Source organism: Apium graveolens, chromosome 6, assembly GCF_009905375.1.
Source record: "Apium graveolens cultivar Ventura chromosome 6, ASM990537v1, whole genome shotgun sequence".
Taxonomy (NCBI): domain Eukaryota; kingdom Viridiplantae; phylum Streptophyta; class Magnoliopsida; order Apiales; family Apiaceae; genus Apium; species Apium graveolens.
The window spans coordinates 217161001-217177271 of record NC_133652.1 but is presented as its reverse complement, the minus strand read 5'-3'; the positions used below and the strand labels follow the sequence as shown (position 1 = coordinate 217177271).

General features: G+C 33.2%; 2 protein-coding genes across 3 annotated transcripts; one reads left to right on the top strand and one right to left on the bottom strand.

Annotated features, from left to right (window-relative positions):
* Positions 1-7747: 7747 nt before the first annotated feature.
* LOC141666679 (uncharacterized) lies at positions 7748-9336 on the top strand. Its single transcript, XM_074472820.1, has 4 exons — positions 7748-7870; positions 7990-8080; positions 8217-8694; positions 8932-9336. The coding sequence occupies exons 1-4, from the start codon at positions 7840-7842 to the stop codon at positions 9181-9183; spliced, it is 852 nt and encodes a 283-aa protein (XP_074328921.1). The 5' UTR covers positions 7748-7839; the 3' UTR covers positions 9184-9336.
* Positions 9337-9440: 104 nt separating this feature from the next.
* Positions 9441-15909, bottom strand: LOC141666678 (isovaleryl-CoA dehydrogenase, mitochondrial). 2 transcript variants are annotated; one of them, XM_074472818.1, is made up of 15 exons: positions 15681-15909; positions 14519-14602; positions 14387-14444; positions 13718-13842; positions 13589-13633; positions 12993-13041; positions 12791-12900; positions 12533-12609; positions 11842-11892; positions 11687-11751; positions 10704-10858; positions 10566-10606; positions 10422-10476; positions 10284-10340; positions 9441-9758 (listed from the first exon to the last, which is right to left on the bottom strand). In XM_074472818.1, exons 1-15 carry the CDS (start codon positions 15783-15785, stop codon positions 9612-9614), a joined length of 1224 nt encoding a protein of 407 aa, XP_074328919.1. In that variant the 5' UTR covers positions 15786-15909; the 3' UTR covers positions 9441-9611. The 2 variants fall into 2 exon arrangements, with proteins under 2 accessions (XP_074328919.1, XP_074328920.1); XM_074472819.1 differs by lacking the exon at positions 15681-15909 and adding an exon at positions 15392-15541.
* Between the last annotated feature and the right edge of the window lie 362 nt (positions 15910-16271).

Here is a 16271-nt window from a genome sequence, read left to right as displayed (position 1 = left end):
AATTCGCCTATGGCGATCAACTGTGGTTCATAAACAAAGGAAACTTTAATTTATGATTTAACATACAGATGCAGGAGGAGAGAGTCGCCACACGTGTTGTCTACGTGCGAGAAAAAGAAAACCCAGCCGCAACCACATTTTTATTTTTGATGCAGTTAAATCGTACATCATGCAGGTGAGAGGAGAATGTCCATGCAGAAAAAGAAACGTGCCAGGGGACAAGTGTAGAGCACGCGCCAGGAACTAAACAGGGAACCGCGCATCTGGGTGCCACGTGCGCGTGAGGAACGGTTGAAAGAAAAATAAAAATGATGCCATACTTTTGATTTCTTCAGTTTTGTACATATTTGATTCAATTGTTTTGAATCCTGTGGACCTCACCATGTGTGGTTTGTACTACTCTCACGAATAGCAAACAACAAATAGTTGTTATATTTTTCTTTTTCTTTTGTACTCAAACATAAACGTGAACATATGATGCCGATTCCTCATTTGATTTTCTTGTTTTCTCGCGGGTCCCGCGGGATTTATAATCAAACAATTGCACTCCCCAACTGCTGCTCACGGTTTCATTTAATTTGTCAACTGATTGTCCGGTTTCTTTTGCTGAAATAAGAGGTATATCTGCCTGCATGCATGCAATAATATGGCTGGACTTTTCAGGATTAAAACGAAATAAACATTGATTATTAATTCAATTAAATAAGTAAATGAACTTGATTTCATTTGTTTATTTAATTAAAAAGCAAATCTCAGTTTAATTTTCAAAAACAAAAGTTGATATTAAATTAAATAAATAAATGTTTTGAGATTCATTTATTCATTTAATAGAAATCAATTTTTAATTTATTAATTTTAAAATCAATTGTGATATAAAATTAAATAAATAAATGAATTGATTTCCATTTATTCATTTAATAAAAATCAGTCATTGATTAAAAATTAATCCTGTAAATCCTTGAGCTGTACTCCTCTGTATTTGCAGGTCTACTAATCTCCGGGATTTTGTACCACATAATATTTCCAGACTCCTCGAGTACAAAAACCACCTAACAGTGTTCCTTAAAAATAATACTCTGTTTCTTTTCACGGATCACTGACGTCTCGTGCACAGGTCTGGTTCACAGACGACTAGTTCCGCTCTCAGGCCTTCGTATTATGCCCGTATAAACCACTGTTAAGTTTTCTACCAAATATAACCAACTACACTAGGAATCCTTGAGGTCTTCACACTGATTCTGATAACTGCTTCGAATGACTCCAACCTTATTACTCCGATGCCTGAACATATTAATGAACTTCATATGGATCGTTGTTGACGTCTTCTTCACTGCAGCTAACAAAACCTTTTGTGCATATACCCAATATCCAATATGTACTGATCGTAGTGGTACATAGATTATTTCAAAGTCCTTGTTTTATGTTGAGTTATCCAAACCAGTATTGTTGAGATAAACATACAGCTTCAATCTTGCTCAACATCCTCACATTCTCCCTCAAGTTCATATTCAGAATCCCCACTGTCCTCATCGTCGAAATCCCAATCATCTTCATCTTCAACTCCCTCAACAATACATTCTTCACTCTCCTCAAATTCTTTATACCATGTTCAACATATAACTCAATCTTCCCATAAGGTAAACACAGAGAAGTCAGAGCTCTAACACTAGCGTCATCATACAACAACCATCTTTAAAATTATGACCATTACGTTTGAAGTAGTGAAAATCATTTTTCGAGTAGTTGTATGTAACTGCATAATCTTCCAAATCACGAGTACAAAATATGTCCATATCAACATCATTAATTATGTCAATACGACCTCCGATATAACTACATTCACCATTAAACGCATTAGGTGTAAATTTACCATGGTGGTGAAGATGAATCGAAACCCTAGATGTCATTCTGCTAAAAAAATTTAAAGCATACAATTATACAAGATAGGCAAGTAAGAAGTAAACCGTCAAGAATGCATACAAGAACATAATATGAAGATACATGAATACAAAACAAGATAGACATATGAAGACACTATACAAAGACTAGACTATTCAAAGAAACACACATATAATATGAATAATATATACTATATCCAAAACATATACCTTGTATTGAATGTGTAAGTAATCTTCAATTGATCCAAAATTATATACTCAGCTCCAATTGATCGAAGAAATTAGGGTTTCAGTTTACCCCCTTTCATACGCTCTCAATTCACTTTTTTCTATTTTGGACCTTTTGTTTTCGTTTGATTTCTTTGTTTATGTGTCCATTCTATTTTTTTAATTTTGTTTTTTATTTTCCATGTCATATGACACTTCACCACATAACGGAGCAATGGATGAAAACCGTCAAATCTGACCCGATTCAAAGTTGACTTAGACGAATTGAATCTTTTAAATTAATTAATGTGTCGATTGAGACCGAGATTAAAAAAATGGTTTGAGTGATACTTTTGGATTTAATTGATGACCTAAATGATAATTAGCCCTTTTTTGTAGAATAAAATCAACGTTGTCCTGAAGAGGGAGAATGAAATGAAAATGAAAATGTAAATGGAAAAATCAATTGCAAAACTTTTGTCTGGTTTTTCGAATGAGGAATATAGGCAAGGCATCGCAATAAAACTCGAAATTGTTGTCATGTCACGTGTATTAAGATAAAACCCGGCAAATCGGATAACTGGATCTGTCATGAATCCAATCAATTTCGGATCGTATACACTTTCAGATTATGATATATTTTAAGATATTCAGATCAGATGTGATTTGGTTCGTGTCTAGTTCAAATTAAAATTTGATGAAATTTGGTTTAGGATCGGATAGAATTTGGTTCGGATTAAATTCCGTTAGTATATTTTCGAATCATAAATTATTTATTTTTTTAAATTGTGAGACTTAAATTGTTTATTATTAAATATAAATTTTTTACTATAATATAATAATTTTTACATAAAATATGATTAAATAAGTATGTTATCGCAAATATAAAATTATTTTAAGTATGAATTTTACGTAATTTCGGTCATATCTGATTCAGATAATATATTATCGGTTTTGATCGGTCCAAGTCATAATCAAATCTAGTATTTCGGAACATTTTCATTTTAATTTTCGGTTCGAGGAATTATCGAGTCGGTTTAATTTGACTTTCGAATAATTATTGAATTATATAATTTGAATTTCGAATCGAATCTCGATTTCATGAATTTCGGTTCAATTATTTGAATACAGAACAATTTTACCGGTTCTAGTTATTATCTATCTACACAATACTAAAACAGAATACGCTGATGTCATGCTTGCATTAAATCGATGACATCATCAAATCTTATGTGTCAAACTCACATTAATTTGATTAACATTTTCCCCTAATTAATTTTACTTTTAATCCTCTCTTTCATTAATCCTCCACTCATTCTCTCTCTTCCCCATTTTTCATTTTCTTTCCTCCTTTTTATGGCCTTCAATTACTCTTCTACTAATTTAAATTTTTATCAAATTATTTTATATTTTTATATTTAATTATAAATTGATAATTTAAAATATTATAAATTGTGTAGTACTATTTTTTTGTGTTATATCGTAAACACAACATAGTATATATTGAAATTAAACTATCTCAAAACATATTTTTATAAAAAAATTATATAATGCGCATATACCCGGTACTAATCTAGTTATAACATATAAGAGAATACAAGACACTTGTTCAATTTTTTTTTGACAGAAATTAAGTCAAAAATTTATAATTTCAAAGTTCCGTTCCATTTTTTTCCCTACCTATTTCCCTCAATCCCATAGTTTTTTTTTGAACAGACCTCAATCCCATAGTTCTTAATTTGTTTAATTAATTGGATTTTAAGTACAATTTACATATGTTATTTATAATTTCAAAATCTAAAATATATATTTTAAAATAATTTGTATATACTTTAAAAACTATATAATTTTTATAATTATTTTGAACTACATAGCAAATATAATATATTTCCAAATTTTTATTAATTTAAACACATATAAGACAAAATTACGAGAAAGAATGTGTATCATGATAATGATATTCACTTACGATAATCATCAATATGTTATATATTTGAATGACTTTTAACCTTACAACTTACCCCATTAATTCTCACACCCTTTGGCTTTTCATTTTACACCCTTTGGCTTTTCATGCTACTTGTAACCTACAAACTCTAGCCCTATATAAACCATTGTAAGATATGTGATTGATATATGAAATGAAAATCTTCTCTATTCTCTTAGTAATTTTGTTCTTGTAATGCTCTCTATATAATATATTCTATATTAGTTTGTAACACGTTATCAGCACGAAAGCTAATAAGATCTGTGGGTGCACCAGAAGGAGAAGTTGGTTTACGAGTTTACACGAGTTTCTTGTCAACACAAGTACTAGTACTAGCTGGGTGATCATTACTTCCTGTCTCTACAAAAGGTATGCCCATGTTTTAATTGTTAAATGAATATATTACCGCAGGCATGATTGCATGTTAGTAAAACTAGATCCATAACATGCTAGTCTATTCTTTTAGTTCATATTTGTCATGTTCACGTATTACACTTTGCGGGTGTTTAAATATATAAGTGGATGCCTGTATAATATTCTGTACTAATCATTTATGCTAATTGCTTGACCTGATTTTCATGCCTGCTTAGTTGAACATTTGCGTAAGTAAAATTAAAATCACTTCACTTGTTTTCTGCTTCATGAATTATTTGTATTAGTTCTTATGTTATCCCTTGCAAATTACTTAAGTGGCTCACTTGAAAATTTTTGGGTGTGCTGTTTATGTTCCAATATCCCCTCCCCAACGAACAAAAATGGGACCCCAAAGAAGATTAGGGGTATATATTGGATTTGATTCTCCCTCAATTATTAAATATTTGGAGCCCAAGACTGGTGATTTATTCACGGCAAGATTTGCCGATTGTCAATTTGATGAGACAATTTTTCCTGCATTAGGGGGAGATAAGACAAAATTTGAAAAAGAAAAGCAAGAAATTTTGTGGAATGCAGTGTCCCTGTCTCATTATGATCCTCGTACAAATCAATGTGAACTTGAAGTTCAAAAGATTATCCACCTACAAGAAGTCGCAAATAGATTGCCTGATGCATTTACTGATGTCAAAAATGTGACAAAGTCACATATACCAGCTGTTAATGTTCCTTGTAAGATTAAACTTCCTGAAGAAGATAATAAAATCATGCTAGCAAATGAGTCTAAAGCACGCCAGAAGCGTGGAAGACCTATTGGATCCAAGGATAAAACTCCAAGAAAAACAAGGAGACTTGATAATAAAGCTGGAACATCAAATGACATCGTAGAATTGATGATCACTGAAGAAACGTCTTCCAAAGATGATCAAACACCTGAAATTGTTGACAATGAAGAGATCTCGATAAATTATGTCATTTCAGGAAAGAGGTGGAATAGAAAAGAAATTGTCATGGATGATATATTTTCATATGCAGCTGCACTTGACATTTCTGAGGAAATCGAGGATCATGAACCTAGATCGATCTATGAATGTAAAAGAAGAAATGATTGGCCAAAATGGAAAGAAGCTATTGAAGCTGAACTGAAATCACTTGAAAAACGCCAAGTTTTTGGACCTATTGTCCAAACACCTGCAGGTATAAAACCCGTCGGATATAGATGGGTATTTGTGCGTAAAAGAAATGAGAAAAATGAAATTGTGAGATACAAGGCACGCCTTGTTGCTCAATGTTTCTCACAAAGACCGGGAATCGATTACGAAGAAACTTATTCCCCGGTAATGGATGCAACAACATTCAGATTTTTAATAAGTTTATCAATTCTAGAAGGGCTCCGAATGAATTTAATGGATGTTGTAACTGCCTACTTGTATGGATCACTCGATAGTGACATTTACATGAAAATCCCTGATGGGTTAAAAATGCCTGAAGCATATAGTTCAAGACCCCGAGAGATTTACTCAATTAAATTACAGAGATCATTATACGGATTGAAACAGTCGGGTCGTATGTGGTACAATCGTCTCAGTGAATATCTTTTGAAAGATGGATATACCAATAATGTAATATGTCCATGTGTTTTTATTAAAAGGACAAAATTGGGGTTTACTATCATTGCAGTATATGTTGATGATTTAAACATCATTGGAACCCCAGATGAACTTAATGAGACGATTGAATATTTGAAAAAGGAGTTTGAAATGAAGGACTTGGGTAAAACAAAACTCTGCCTTGGTTTTCAAGTTGAACATTTATCTACTGGAATCTTTGTCCACCAGTCTTCGTATATTGAAAAGATTCTTAAACGGTTTATTATGGATAAGGCATATCCTGTGAGTACACCCATGGTTGTACGATCATTAGAAAAGAATAAGGATCCATTCCGCCCAAGAGAAAAGGGAGAAGAACTTCTTGGTCCTGAAGTACCATATCTTAGTGCCATTGGTGCACTAATGTATCTTGCCAATTGTACACGTCCTGATATTGCATTTTCTGTCAACCTTTTTGCAAGACATAGTTCTGCTCCAACTCGAAGACATTGGACTGGTGTGAAACAAATATTTAGATATCTTCGAGGAACAATGGATATGGGTTTATTTTATTCGAAAGACTCAAAAGTGGAATTAGTTGGCTATGCAGATGCAGGATATCGGTCTGATCCACACAAAGGAAGATCACAAACAAGTTATGTATTCACATATGGTGATACCGCAATATCTTGGCGGTCTACAAAGCAGACTCTTGCAGCAACTTCTTCGAATCATGCTGAGTTATTGGCGCTACATGAATCTAGTCGAGAATGTGTTTGGCTAAGGTCTTTGGTCCATCATATTCGAGAATCATGCGGTCTGTTAGTCAGTAAAGGAAGCCCTACTATTTTATTTGAAGATAATGAAGCATGCATAACTCAGACTCGAGAAGGTTACATTAAAGGTGATAGGACAAAGCACATCGATCCAAAGTTCTTCTTTACCCATGAACTTCAACAAAGGGGGGAAATTGATGTTTGTCAGATTCGATCATGTGAAAATCCAACAGACTTGTTCACAAAAGCACTTCCTACATCTTCCTTCGAGAAGCTGGTACACAAGATTGGGATTCGTAAATTTCGAGATCTATGCTGATTTTCATAGTCGTGTTAAAATGAGGGGGAGATATAATGCACTCTTTATTACACGTGTAACACATGTACTCTTTTTCCTTCACTAGGGTTTTTCCCACAGGGTTTTTCCTAATAAGGTTTTAATGAGGCATGTTGTTTATACGAGTCATTCAAGGGGGAGTGTTATATATTTGAATGACTTTTAACCTTACAACTTACCCCATTAATTCTCACACCCTTTGGCTTTTCATTTTACACCCTTTGGCTTTTCATGCTACTTGTAACCTACAAACTCTAGCCCTATATAAACCATTGTAAGATATGTGATTGATATATGAAATGAAAATCTTCTCTATTCTCTTAGTAATTTTGTTCTTGTAATGCTCTCTATATAATATATTCTATATTAGTTTGTAACACAATATCAATTTTGTTAAAAAAATATATAAGATTTTAAGTAAGGAACACCAAAATTAATTAAAAATAGACAGTGGACCTACAAAAGTGGTTTGACTGCACACGGGGCAGCAAAGGAGCGTCATACAGGCTTCAAAACTGTTCCCGCCTATCCCCCCATTTCAAAACCCCCCGGGCCCCACCTTTTCTTACTTGAATGTTAAGATTTTTTTATATCGGCCATTTGAATAGCCTCATTTTTAGATTTATCACTTTCTTGTTCCATTTCTATTGCAAAAAGCTCCAGTCGTTTAACAATGGATTCTTCTAATCCCACTCCCTTCCCAGGTACACAAATCTTCTTCATTTTCTCTTTTACGTTAACAATAGATCTGTGTTCTTATATTATCTTGTCATAAACATTCAATTTTTGATTGATCATTCTCTCTTTTTTTTTTTGTGTCTAGCAAAAAGATCTCAGTGTGTGAAATCCAAATACAACAAGAAAATTAATGAACCAACGTCAAAAGCCGATACTAAGGATCCTTCAACACAAAGGTCTGTAACTTAATTAATCTTCTTAGCATTTCAGTAAAGCTCTTTTCTTACAAATATTGTGACATATTAGTTGCAAAGTACTTCTCTGACCACGATCCCCCTTATTCCCGAAACATCTTACTGGTTGTTTTTATAGGCAAAAACGAGTCTTTGGAGTGGCCAGGAATCCAAATATCCCTACAATTCCAACCACCCAAAAGCCCGTGACAAAACCCTCATCTAGGGCTTCTCAAACACAACCCAATTTCACAAAATCAACTCAATCATCAGCAAATCTTGCTAAAACTCCGGTAGTGATCGAGCCTACCAAGAAAAGCCCTGAAGAAAACAGAACAAAGCCAAAGAAGAAAAGTGTGTGTTTTCTAGATAATACTGAAGAAATTGTTGTCAAGGGTTCCACTGAGCCTAAAACGCCACTGAAATCACCTTATATGGCTAAGCCAACTCGCCTCTCAGGCACACCGTACTACACTGCACAGAGATGCAGCAACTGTAGGCTTAATAGGATTGAGACTTCGGCTTATTGGCTTGCTCAGATTAAACAGGCAGAGACTCTAGAGAAGCATTTTGTATCGGTTGCTTTCTTCCAGCTGGCTTATGAATCTAAAGCAGAGGTTTTCACTCAACTGAAATCCTTTCCTAGTTTACATGTTTCTCCATACTAACTCATTATTTTCTGTCTGATGAAAGAACTGATTTAACTTCAATAACTTTACTCCTAATGAATCTGAAGGAGAACTGCATGAGCTGTATTATATTTTTCTTGCAATACTAAACAGATTCTTTAGCAAGTAGTTGCATGTAATGTTTTATGACATTATGTACTTATATTTTTAGCATTTTCGTTATAGCCTATCCGCAATCTTCGTGTTGAACTAAAGAAGTATTTGGCACGACATGAGTTATTGTCTGCTGAGACGGAATGGATAAATGTTTCTCGTACTTATGGTCTGCTCAAGGAGGATAAAACAAATGGAAATGAGGTCAATTATGAGTGTGGAGAAGGGGATACAAGTGATACGAGCAGACAAATTCAAGACCAGGTGAAAAACGAAGAAACTGTTGATGCAGAAGCTCAGATAATTGGGGTTCAATCTGTTTAAATGATCTAAAGTGTGGAAAGATCAAGCTTTTTATGGTCTTTTAGGGATTGTGCAATCCATTGCATTTTTAAAATGTTGTACGAATTATGTGTGATGTGTGTTTTCTGTGATAACAAAAACCTTATGCAAATTATTACACTTGAATCAGGGTCATTCTATGTGCAATTATATTGGAAATTTTCTTGGCACCTCAAACCAACAGTAAACTGAAGATGCAACCATTTGTAAAACCAACAAAATCAGACCTAAACAAAAACTTAAGCAACGAGAAACTTTATGTACTTCTATAATAAGTTGCATATACCATACTTTTTATTACGGTCCAAAGAAATTTTTCATATTGATTGTGCGATATAACATCTGTGAACTACAAGAAGCAACTCATGCAACTTAAAGTAGTAACTAGTAATTACTGTAATTTTTCATCATCAACTTTCTTTAAACAGCTCACGGCCAATAATCATTCTTCTAATCTCGCTCGTTCCGGCTCCAATTTCATATAATTTGGCATCCCGAAGAAGACGGCCAGTATCATACTCGTTTACATATCCATTGCCACCTAAACATTGAATAGCCTGTACAAAAAATCCTTTCAGTAAGTGAATAAGTAATATATATTATACTCGTATCCGAGATCCACTAATCATTCCATAGTGCACTTAATATTAACTCACCTTCTGTCATCAATTCTAGAAGAAAAATTTATACGGCCAATTTCATAATAGCATACTCCGAATAGTTTCTATCCCTAAGAAAAATAATTGTGCAGGAAGTTATTTAATATTTAGGATCTACATTGGACGCTCATACACTTCGTTCCAAATTCAGATATGTCTTTTCCAGAAGTTATTTACTCAACGAAGATGTCCTTAAACATTGTCTAAATACTGACTAGGTTTGACATGTTGACACCAATTACTTTTATAAGGTAATGAATATTTTCAAATTTCATTTTACTTAATACTAATAGATTGCAAGTATATCTTATTATAATACGAAATAAAAGAATGTATCCAACACCTGAGTAACACAGACCGAAGGAATACAAGAAGCTTATTAATTTAAGTTGATGGTGACATCCGCAATCTGCCTGTACTAACCTGTAGTGCGACTTGGGTGGCTTTCTCAGCTGCTGTCAGTATAACACCAGCGCAATCCTGTAATTTCATATAATTAACATCAGGCAGGAAGTTGAGGACAATCAGATAATATAGACAGGTATGATATGTCAAGTGCACCTTTGGATCCGCTCTTCCATTGTCACAGTCCCTTGCCACTGAATAAACATATGATCTGAAACGATGCGAGGACAATCATAAAAACTCAGAGTTATAATGAATGTGTGTGTGTGTGTGTTTGTGTGTGCGATCCAGTTCCCTTACCTTGAAGATTGTAAGGAAGTATACATGTCAGCAACTTTCCCCTGTTTTTTTATTTTGCAAGAAAAATATATTTCTATAAGCATGTAACAAATGATAGAAAAGAGACAACTTGCAATCTGAACGAGAATGTTAAGAAACCTGTATAAACTGGAACTGTCCGATTGGGCTGCCAAATTGTTCTCGTTGACGAACATACGGAATAACAACATCAAGGCATGCCTGCATGAGACCAACAGGTCCAGCAGCCAGAACTAGCCTCTCCAAATCTAGCCCCGACATCATAACATAAACTCCTGTAAAGTGACCAACATGAAAAAATATTTTATTTTTTGACAAATGATCACAATATAAAGTATATGAACAAGTATAATAAACACTGTATAGAGATGCAGACAACATCTCCAACAGGTTTTACCCAAAAAAAAAAAATCTCCAACAAGTTTCAATAGTCTTTTAACGTATAGGATATAGTCCTTTTTTAAAGGTATATGATAGTCTTTGAACATAAAGTATATATGCAAATTAAAAAAATAAGAGCTGATATCACAAATCACTGCTTCTAAATATTGCAACTATTAACTTAGGTTGTGGTTTTAGATTCTAAACTTCGACCTATCATACAGACTGTGAACACAAATAAACAAAACACTGCTTTTAAATAATGCAAAATATTAGTTAAGATTGTTGTATCTTCATATTATAAATGAATAGTACTATTTGCAGGTTAAGCTTAAACTTTCTTTCAAGGTAGAGCAAGAAGTGTGTGTAACTTCAACCCTCAGAGAATAACAAAAGCCTCTATTGAGTCCTGGACGCATTGAGTTTAACCTCTACTATGATATCGTATAGTCTGATATATTTTATTTTTTGAAATCTCTCTTAAGTTGCTATAGCAAATATCCTAGATATACGCAGCTGACAGCATGACTATCAATCTTCAATCTAGCAACAACAAAAAAGGACTATAAATTTTGAAACTGGTTTGTTCGTTCTCTTTTTAAAGGATGGGAGAACTAAAATGAACCATTATAAAATAATATACCCATTATTTTTTCAACTTCCATTTATAATTTTTTTAAGCTTCTGGTGAAACAAAAGTCAACAATAAAGAAAAGTAATACCTTTTCCTTCCTGCCCGAGAACATTTTCTTCAGGGACAAAACAATTTTCAAACACAAGCTCGCATCTGCAAATTATTAAGAACTTGTTTATCAAACAATCTTCAAAGCAAACAGATTGGATCCAGGTAATGGTTGTTAAGGTTACATGTACATACGTATCACTACCTCGCATCCCAAGTTTGTCCAACTTCTGTGCCGTACTAAATCTGCATTATAATTAGAAGGAAAAAGATGAAATAAAATGCCATAATTGTCCATTACAATAGGTCGTAATCAGTTCACATGGCTTCCACGTTTGCAGAGTGCAGGGAAGGCTTGTGCTATCTACAAGACCTTCCATTACGTTATATACAATATCTTAAATTAGTCATGTAATAAAACACCAATAATAGCCAGTTTGCAAATTTTACTGAAGTTTTGTAAAATGCGTCTACATAGGAAGCTGTTGTATTTTAAAATTTTGCAGTACTTGTGCAACACATTGAAATACTGTTTTCCTTCTGAGACCAAGAACATTGGGTGGACTGACAAGATTTTATACTCTTCATATTCCGAAACTTAAAGGTCGTCAAAAAAAATCTCAAACAGCAAGACCTGGTTTGTTCCTAAAATTATCTTAAAGTTACTCAAAATAAAAGCATTAGTTTTTGCTGTATGTTCAGCCACTGATGCATGAAAAATCATAATGGAAGCAGAAATCATTTTTAGAAATTTTTGTCAATACATAACTAAAATGATAATGGTGAACTTTATATCATACAATGATGAAAGTGCAAAAGGATATAATTAGTATCTGAGAAATCAGGCAATTAAGTTTTGTGCTAGCTATGTCAGAAGGTGCAATACCCAGGCATTCCCTTCTCGATAATAAATGCTGTAATTCCTTTCGACCGAGCAGCGATATCTGTTTTGGCGTACACTACCTGAAAACATAGAAAAGACAGATTCTGACTTATTATAATATATGGGAGAGAGAAACATATAAGTGATACCTGAATTGTAACATGTTACCAATATGCATGTATTTCAAACAATGGACATTAAATTTACTCATAGTGCTAAGTGTAACATAGTAATTATAATATATTCGACATGATATTATACCAGGGTCTGAGCAGTTGGACCGTTGGTGCACCACATCTTGTTTCCATTTAAATTATAACCCCCATTAACCTTATCGGCTTTGCATTTCATGCCAACAACATCTGAACCAGCTGGATTTACAAATTAAACATTTAAGTCCATAGTACTTGAGCAATCTTGATCAGAACAGAATCTTAGTTAACCACAGAGCAATATGGATTACCATTAGGTTCACTCATTGCAAGTGCTCCCACATGCTCTCCGCTGATAAGCTTTACAAAACAGAGAGTAAATTAAGTTTCTGGAGAATATATGTAAATATATATATATGTACATACCACACACACATATAGTACAAAGAATTTGGGAAAAAATTGTTAATTGCAAGAATCTACAGTTCATCATCCAAATAGTTCGCTTATTAAACTTATATGCTTCGTTACTTCATGTTTTTTCAAATTGAAAAAATATTTCTTATAGTGCACCAATGACACATCCAAAATTAGAACGTAGTGTTATCAGAATATCTTCTCAAGCTGAAAATGATGTATTAATAAACAATATTTGAATGTACTAACTGAGCATCATACATCTATGCTATTCTCTAGCAGTGAAATCGACAATTTAGTTGACAACGAAGAACTTTCTGGTCAAATAATAGACACCCTAATCTTCCAGCAAAAACTTAATGAATATTCAAAATAGATTTATTTGTTGCCAGATAAAAAGAACTTTGGAATTAACTATTTGCTCACTGCTAAATTTTTTTGAAGTAAATGAGATCAGGAGGAAGATGTAAAGATGCTGATGACATAAAACCTTGGGCAAGTATTTCTCCTTCTGTGAAGCATTTCCATTTCTCACCTGTACAACCATAAACTTTAAATTAGCAATGACAGGCAACAGCACACATACAACCAACAATAAAGCCTTCACTAGGTTCATTACCAACTGATTAATGCACAGATTGGTATGTGCACCAAAGGAAAGGCCCACTGATCCAGAAGCCCGGCTAATTTCTTCCATTGCTATGCAATGATACAAATAACCAAGACCAAGGCCCCCATAGTCCTCTGCATAGAGCAAAAAATTAACTATTACTTAAACATTGTGTAATTTAACAATTACAAAAGTTAATGAATTTCCTGTAACGAAAGCTGCACTTACACAAATAAAAAAATAACACCTTAATTTCTTATTTTGTTTTCATGATAAGAAATAGTTATAAATCATAAGGGAAATCCAAAAATGGCTTCTAGCTCAGTAATATCACAACTTCCATAAGAACAGTTGACATGCCATACTGTTTTCAACTTTGAAAATGTGGATGGATGCAACAATGACCATGATAGCACAAAGAGCAAAGTCTCAGAAGACAAATAGAAAAAGCACGTCAAATTTATCGAACATGACACAAAATTCTCAAAATTGTTCTGTTGCTAAGACATCACTGGAAAGGATAGTTTAACTACGTATAACTGTATAAGCAATAATGTTCATAAGGTGTTGGGATCAGGTACCCGGCCATTATAGGGGTACATTGTCCTTAAGATTCTTTTTTTTAATACAAATTTTAAGAGAATCGAGAGTGTAAATGACGAATGAGCTGCATTTTACCTGGAGCAGTTATTCCAAGAAGATTAAAATCTCCCATAAGTTTCCATAAGTTGACTTCCTGACAAGATGAAATACCATCAACATCTTTAGCAAATAATAATTTTGAAACTACCAATAGCTGCACTGCACAACCTTTGGAAAAGAATTTGCTTTATCTATTTTCGATGCATGAGGTGCTATATTTTCTTGAGCAAACTGTGCAACACTTTCCTTAAACTGTAAACATAGCAAAAAAAACAATCAGGGCTGGCAGCAAAACCATAACAACATTAAAAAAAGAAAATAAATATCCACAAGGGCATTAAAGCAATTAGGAAAGTAATTGTTCAGCATGCTATGGTCCAATACAATGAATTTGTCATAGGGTTGTTAACATATGTAAAGAAGATAACATCAATATGAATTAAAAACACCAAAGAAGATAATAAGCAAGTCTATTAACTCATAATGTGCATCTGATATCATTCAAGCCTGCTGAGTGCAAATCAAGCTTAACAAACAACTGCTTTTGGTTACTATATCAAAGTACCTAACTAGAAATGCCTTCATTATAAACATCACAGTGAAGAGGAACTACGCAGCAAAGTAACTAACACTAGGTGTCATGAAATACCCAATCATAGTTGAAGCATACACAAATGTCAAATATACACCCCTCTTAACCAGACTTCTAGTACGACTACAACTTGCCAACTGTTGTGAACCTTAACTATAAAGAAAAAATTAAAACACATATCAAGAAAAATAAAAATAAAAACAAGAAGGCACGTGGTGTCCCTGAATCAATACAAAAATCCCCTACTCTTCAATACTACCTCATATATTACTTTAACCTCTGACATATATAAATTCCTCAATGGCAATATTATCTAACATCTCCCACACAACGTTGGTCAATCAATTAGCTAAACAATCAAACAGATACATAATCAATCTAAACTTTGATGAAATAAAATCTCAACTGATAATTTGTCATGTAATTAGGATTACATTTAAGCTAATTACCATCTAAACAAGAATATATAAAAGCTTGTCCCTTATCGTTTCATCTTCTCGGTAACATCAAGTAGATCAAGTAACACACATCAGAATAAGAAAATGAAACCCCCTTAAATCTTAAATTATTAAGAAAATATAATCAGATGATGAAAAGTAACATAACTATATTCAAAAAAATCAACATTTCAAGCTTTCAATGTTACTTGCACATAAATACTTAAATAAGAACACCAATACAAACAAAAAATTTATGATAAATACACACATAGATTTATATATATATATATATATACACCTGAATTTGAGTATCATCGAATAACATGGAAGTCGAGAACATATAACGTTGTTGCTGTCTTCTAACAGCTGTCAGCAATTTCGTGGCGCCATATAATCTCTGCATATTTATTTTCTCGTGTATAAATAAAATTGAATTCAACACGATAATAATGAATGAAAGAAATATATAAGCTGGGAAAGTTTTGTGTTATGGGTGCGTCAGACGTGTACGTTATATAGATTATTACTCATTATTCAACAAGTATTAAATTTTAATTTTAAAGGTATCTAACTTTTAATTAGCTGAATATCATTCCCTTGTCTAATTCGGGGCATTATATCCTTCTTGCGCATATTATCCTTCTTCCGCGTGGGCATAATCTGTCTGATTATTGACATCCTTCCAATTAATTTTCAATTTACTTATTAATTTTTAATCAATATTTCTGTCGATTAGTTTTTACCACCGATTATAATAGCACTTAGTTACTATGTGAAAACAGAAAAAAAATCAAAATATAAAATATTATATTTTTTGATTATTTTCTTATAAATGTAAATGAATTTGAAGTTAATTCGGGGTCCCCTGTATATTGGGATGGTCATGGTA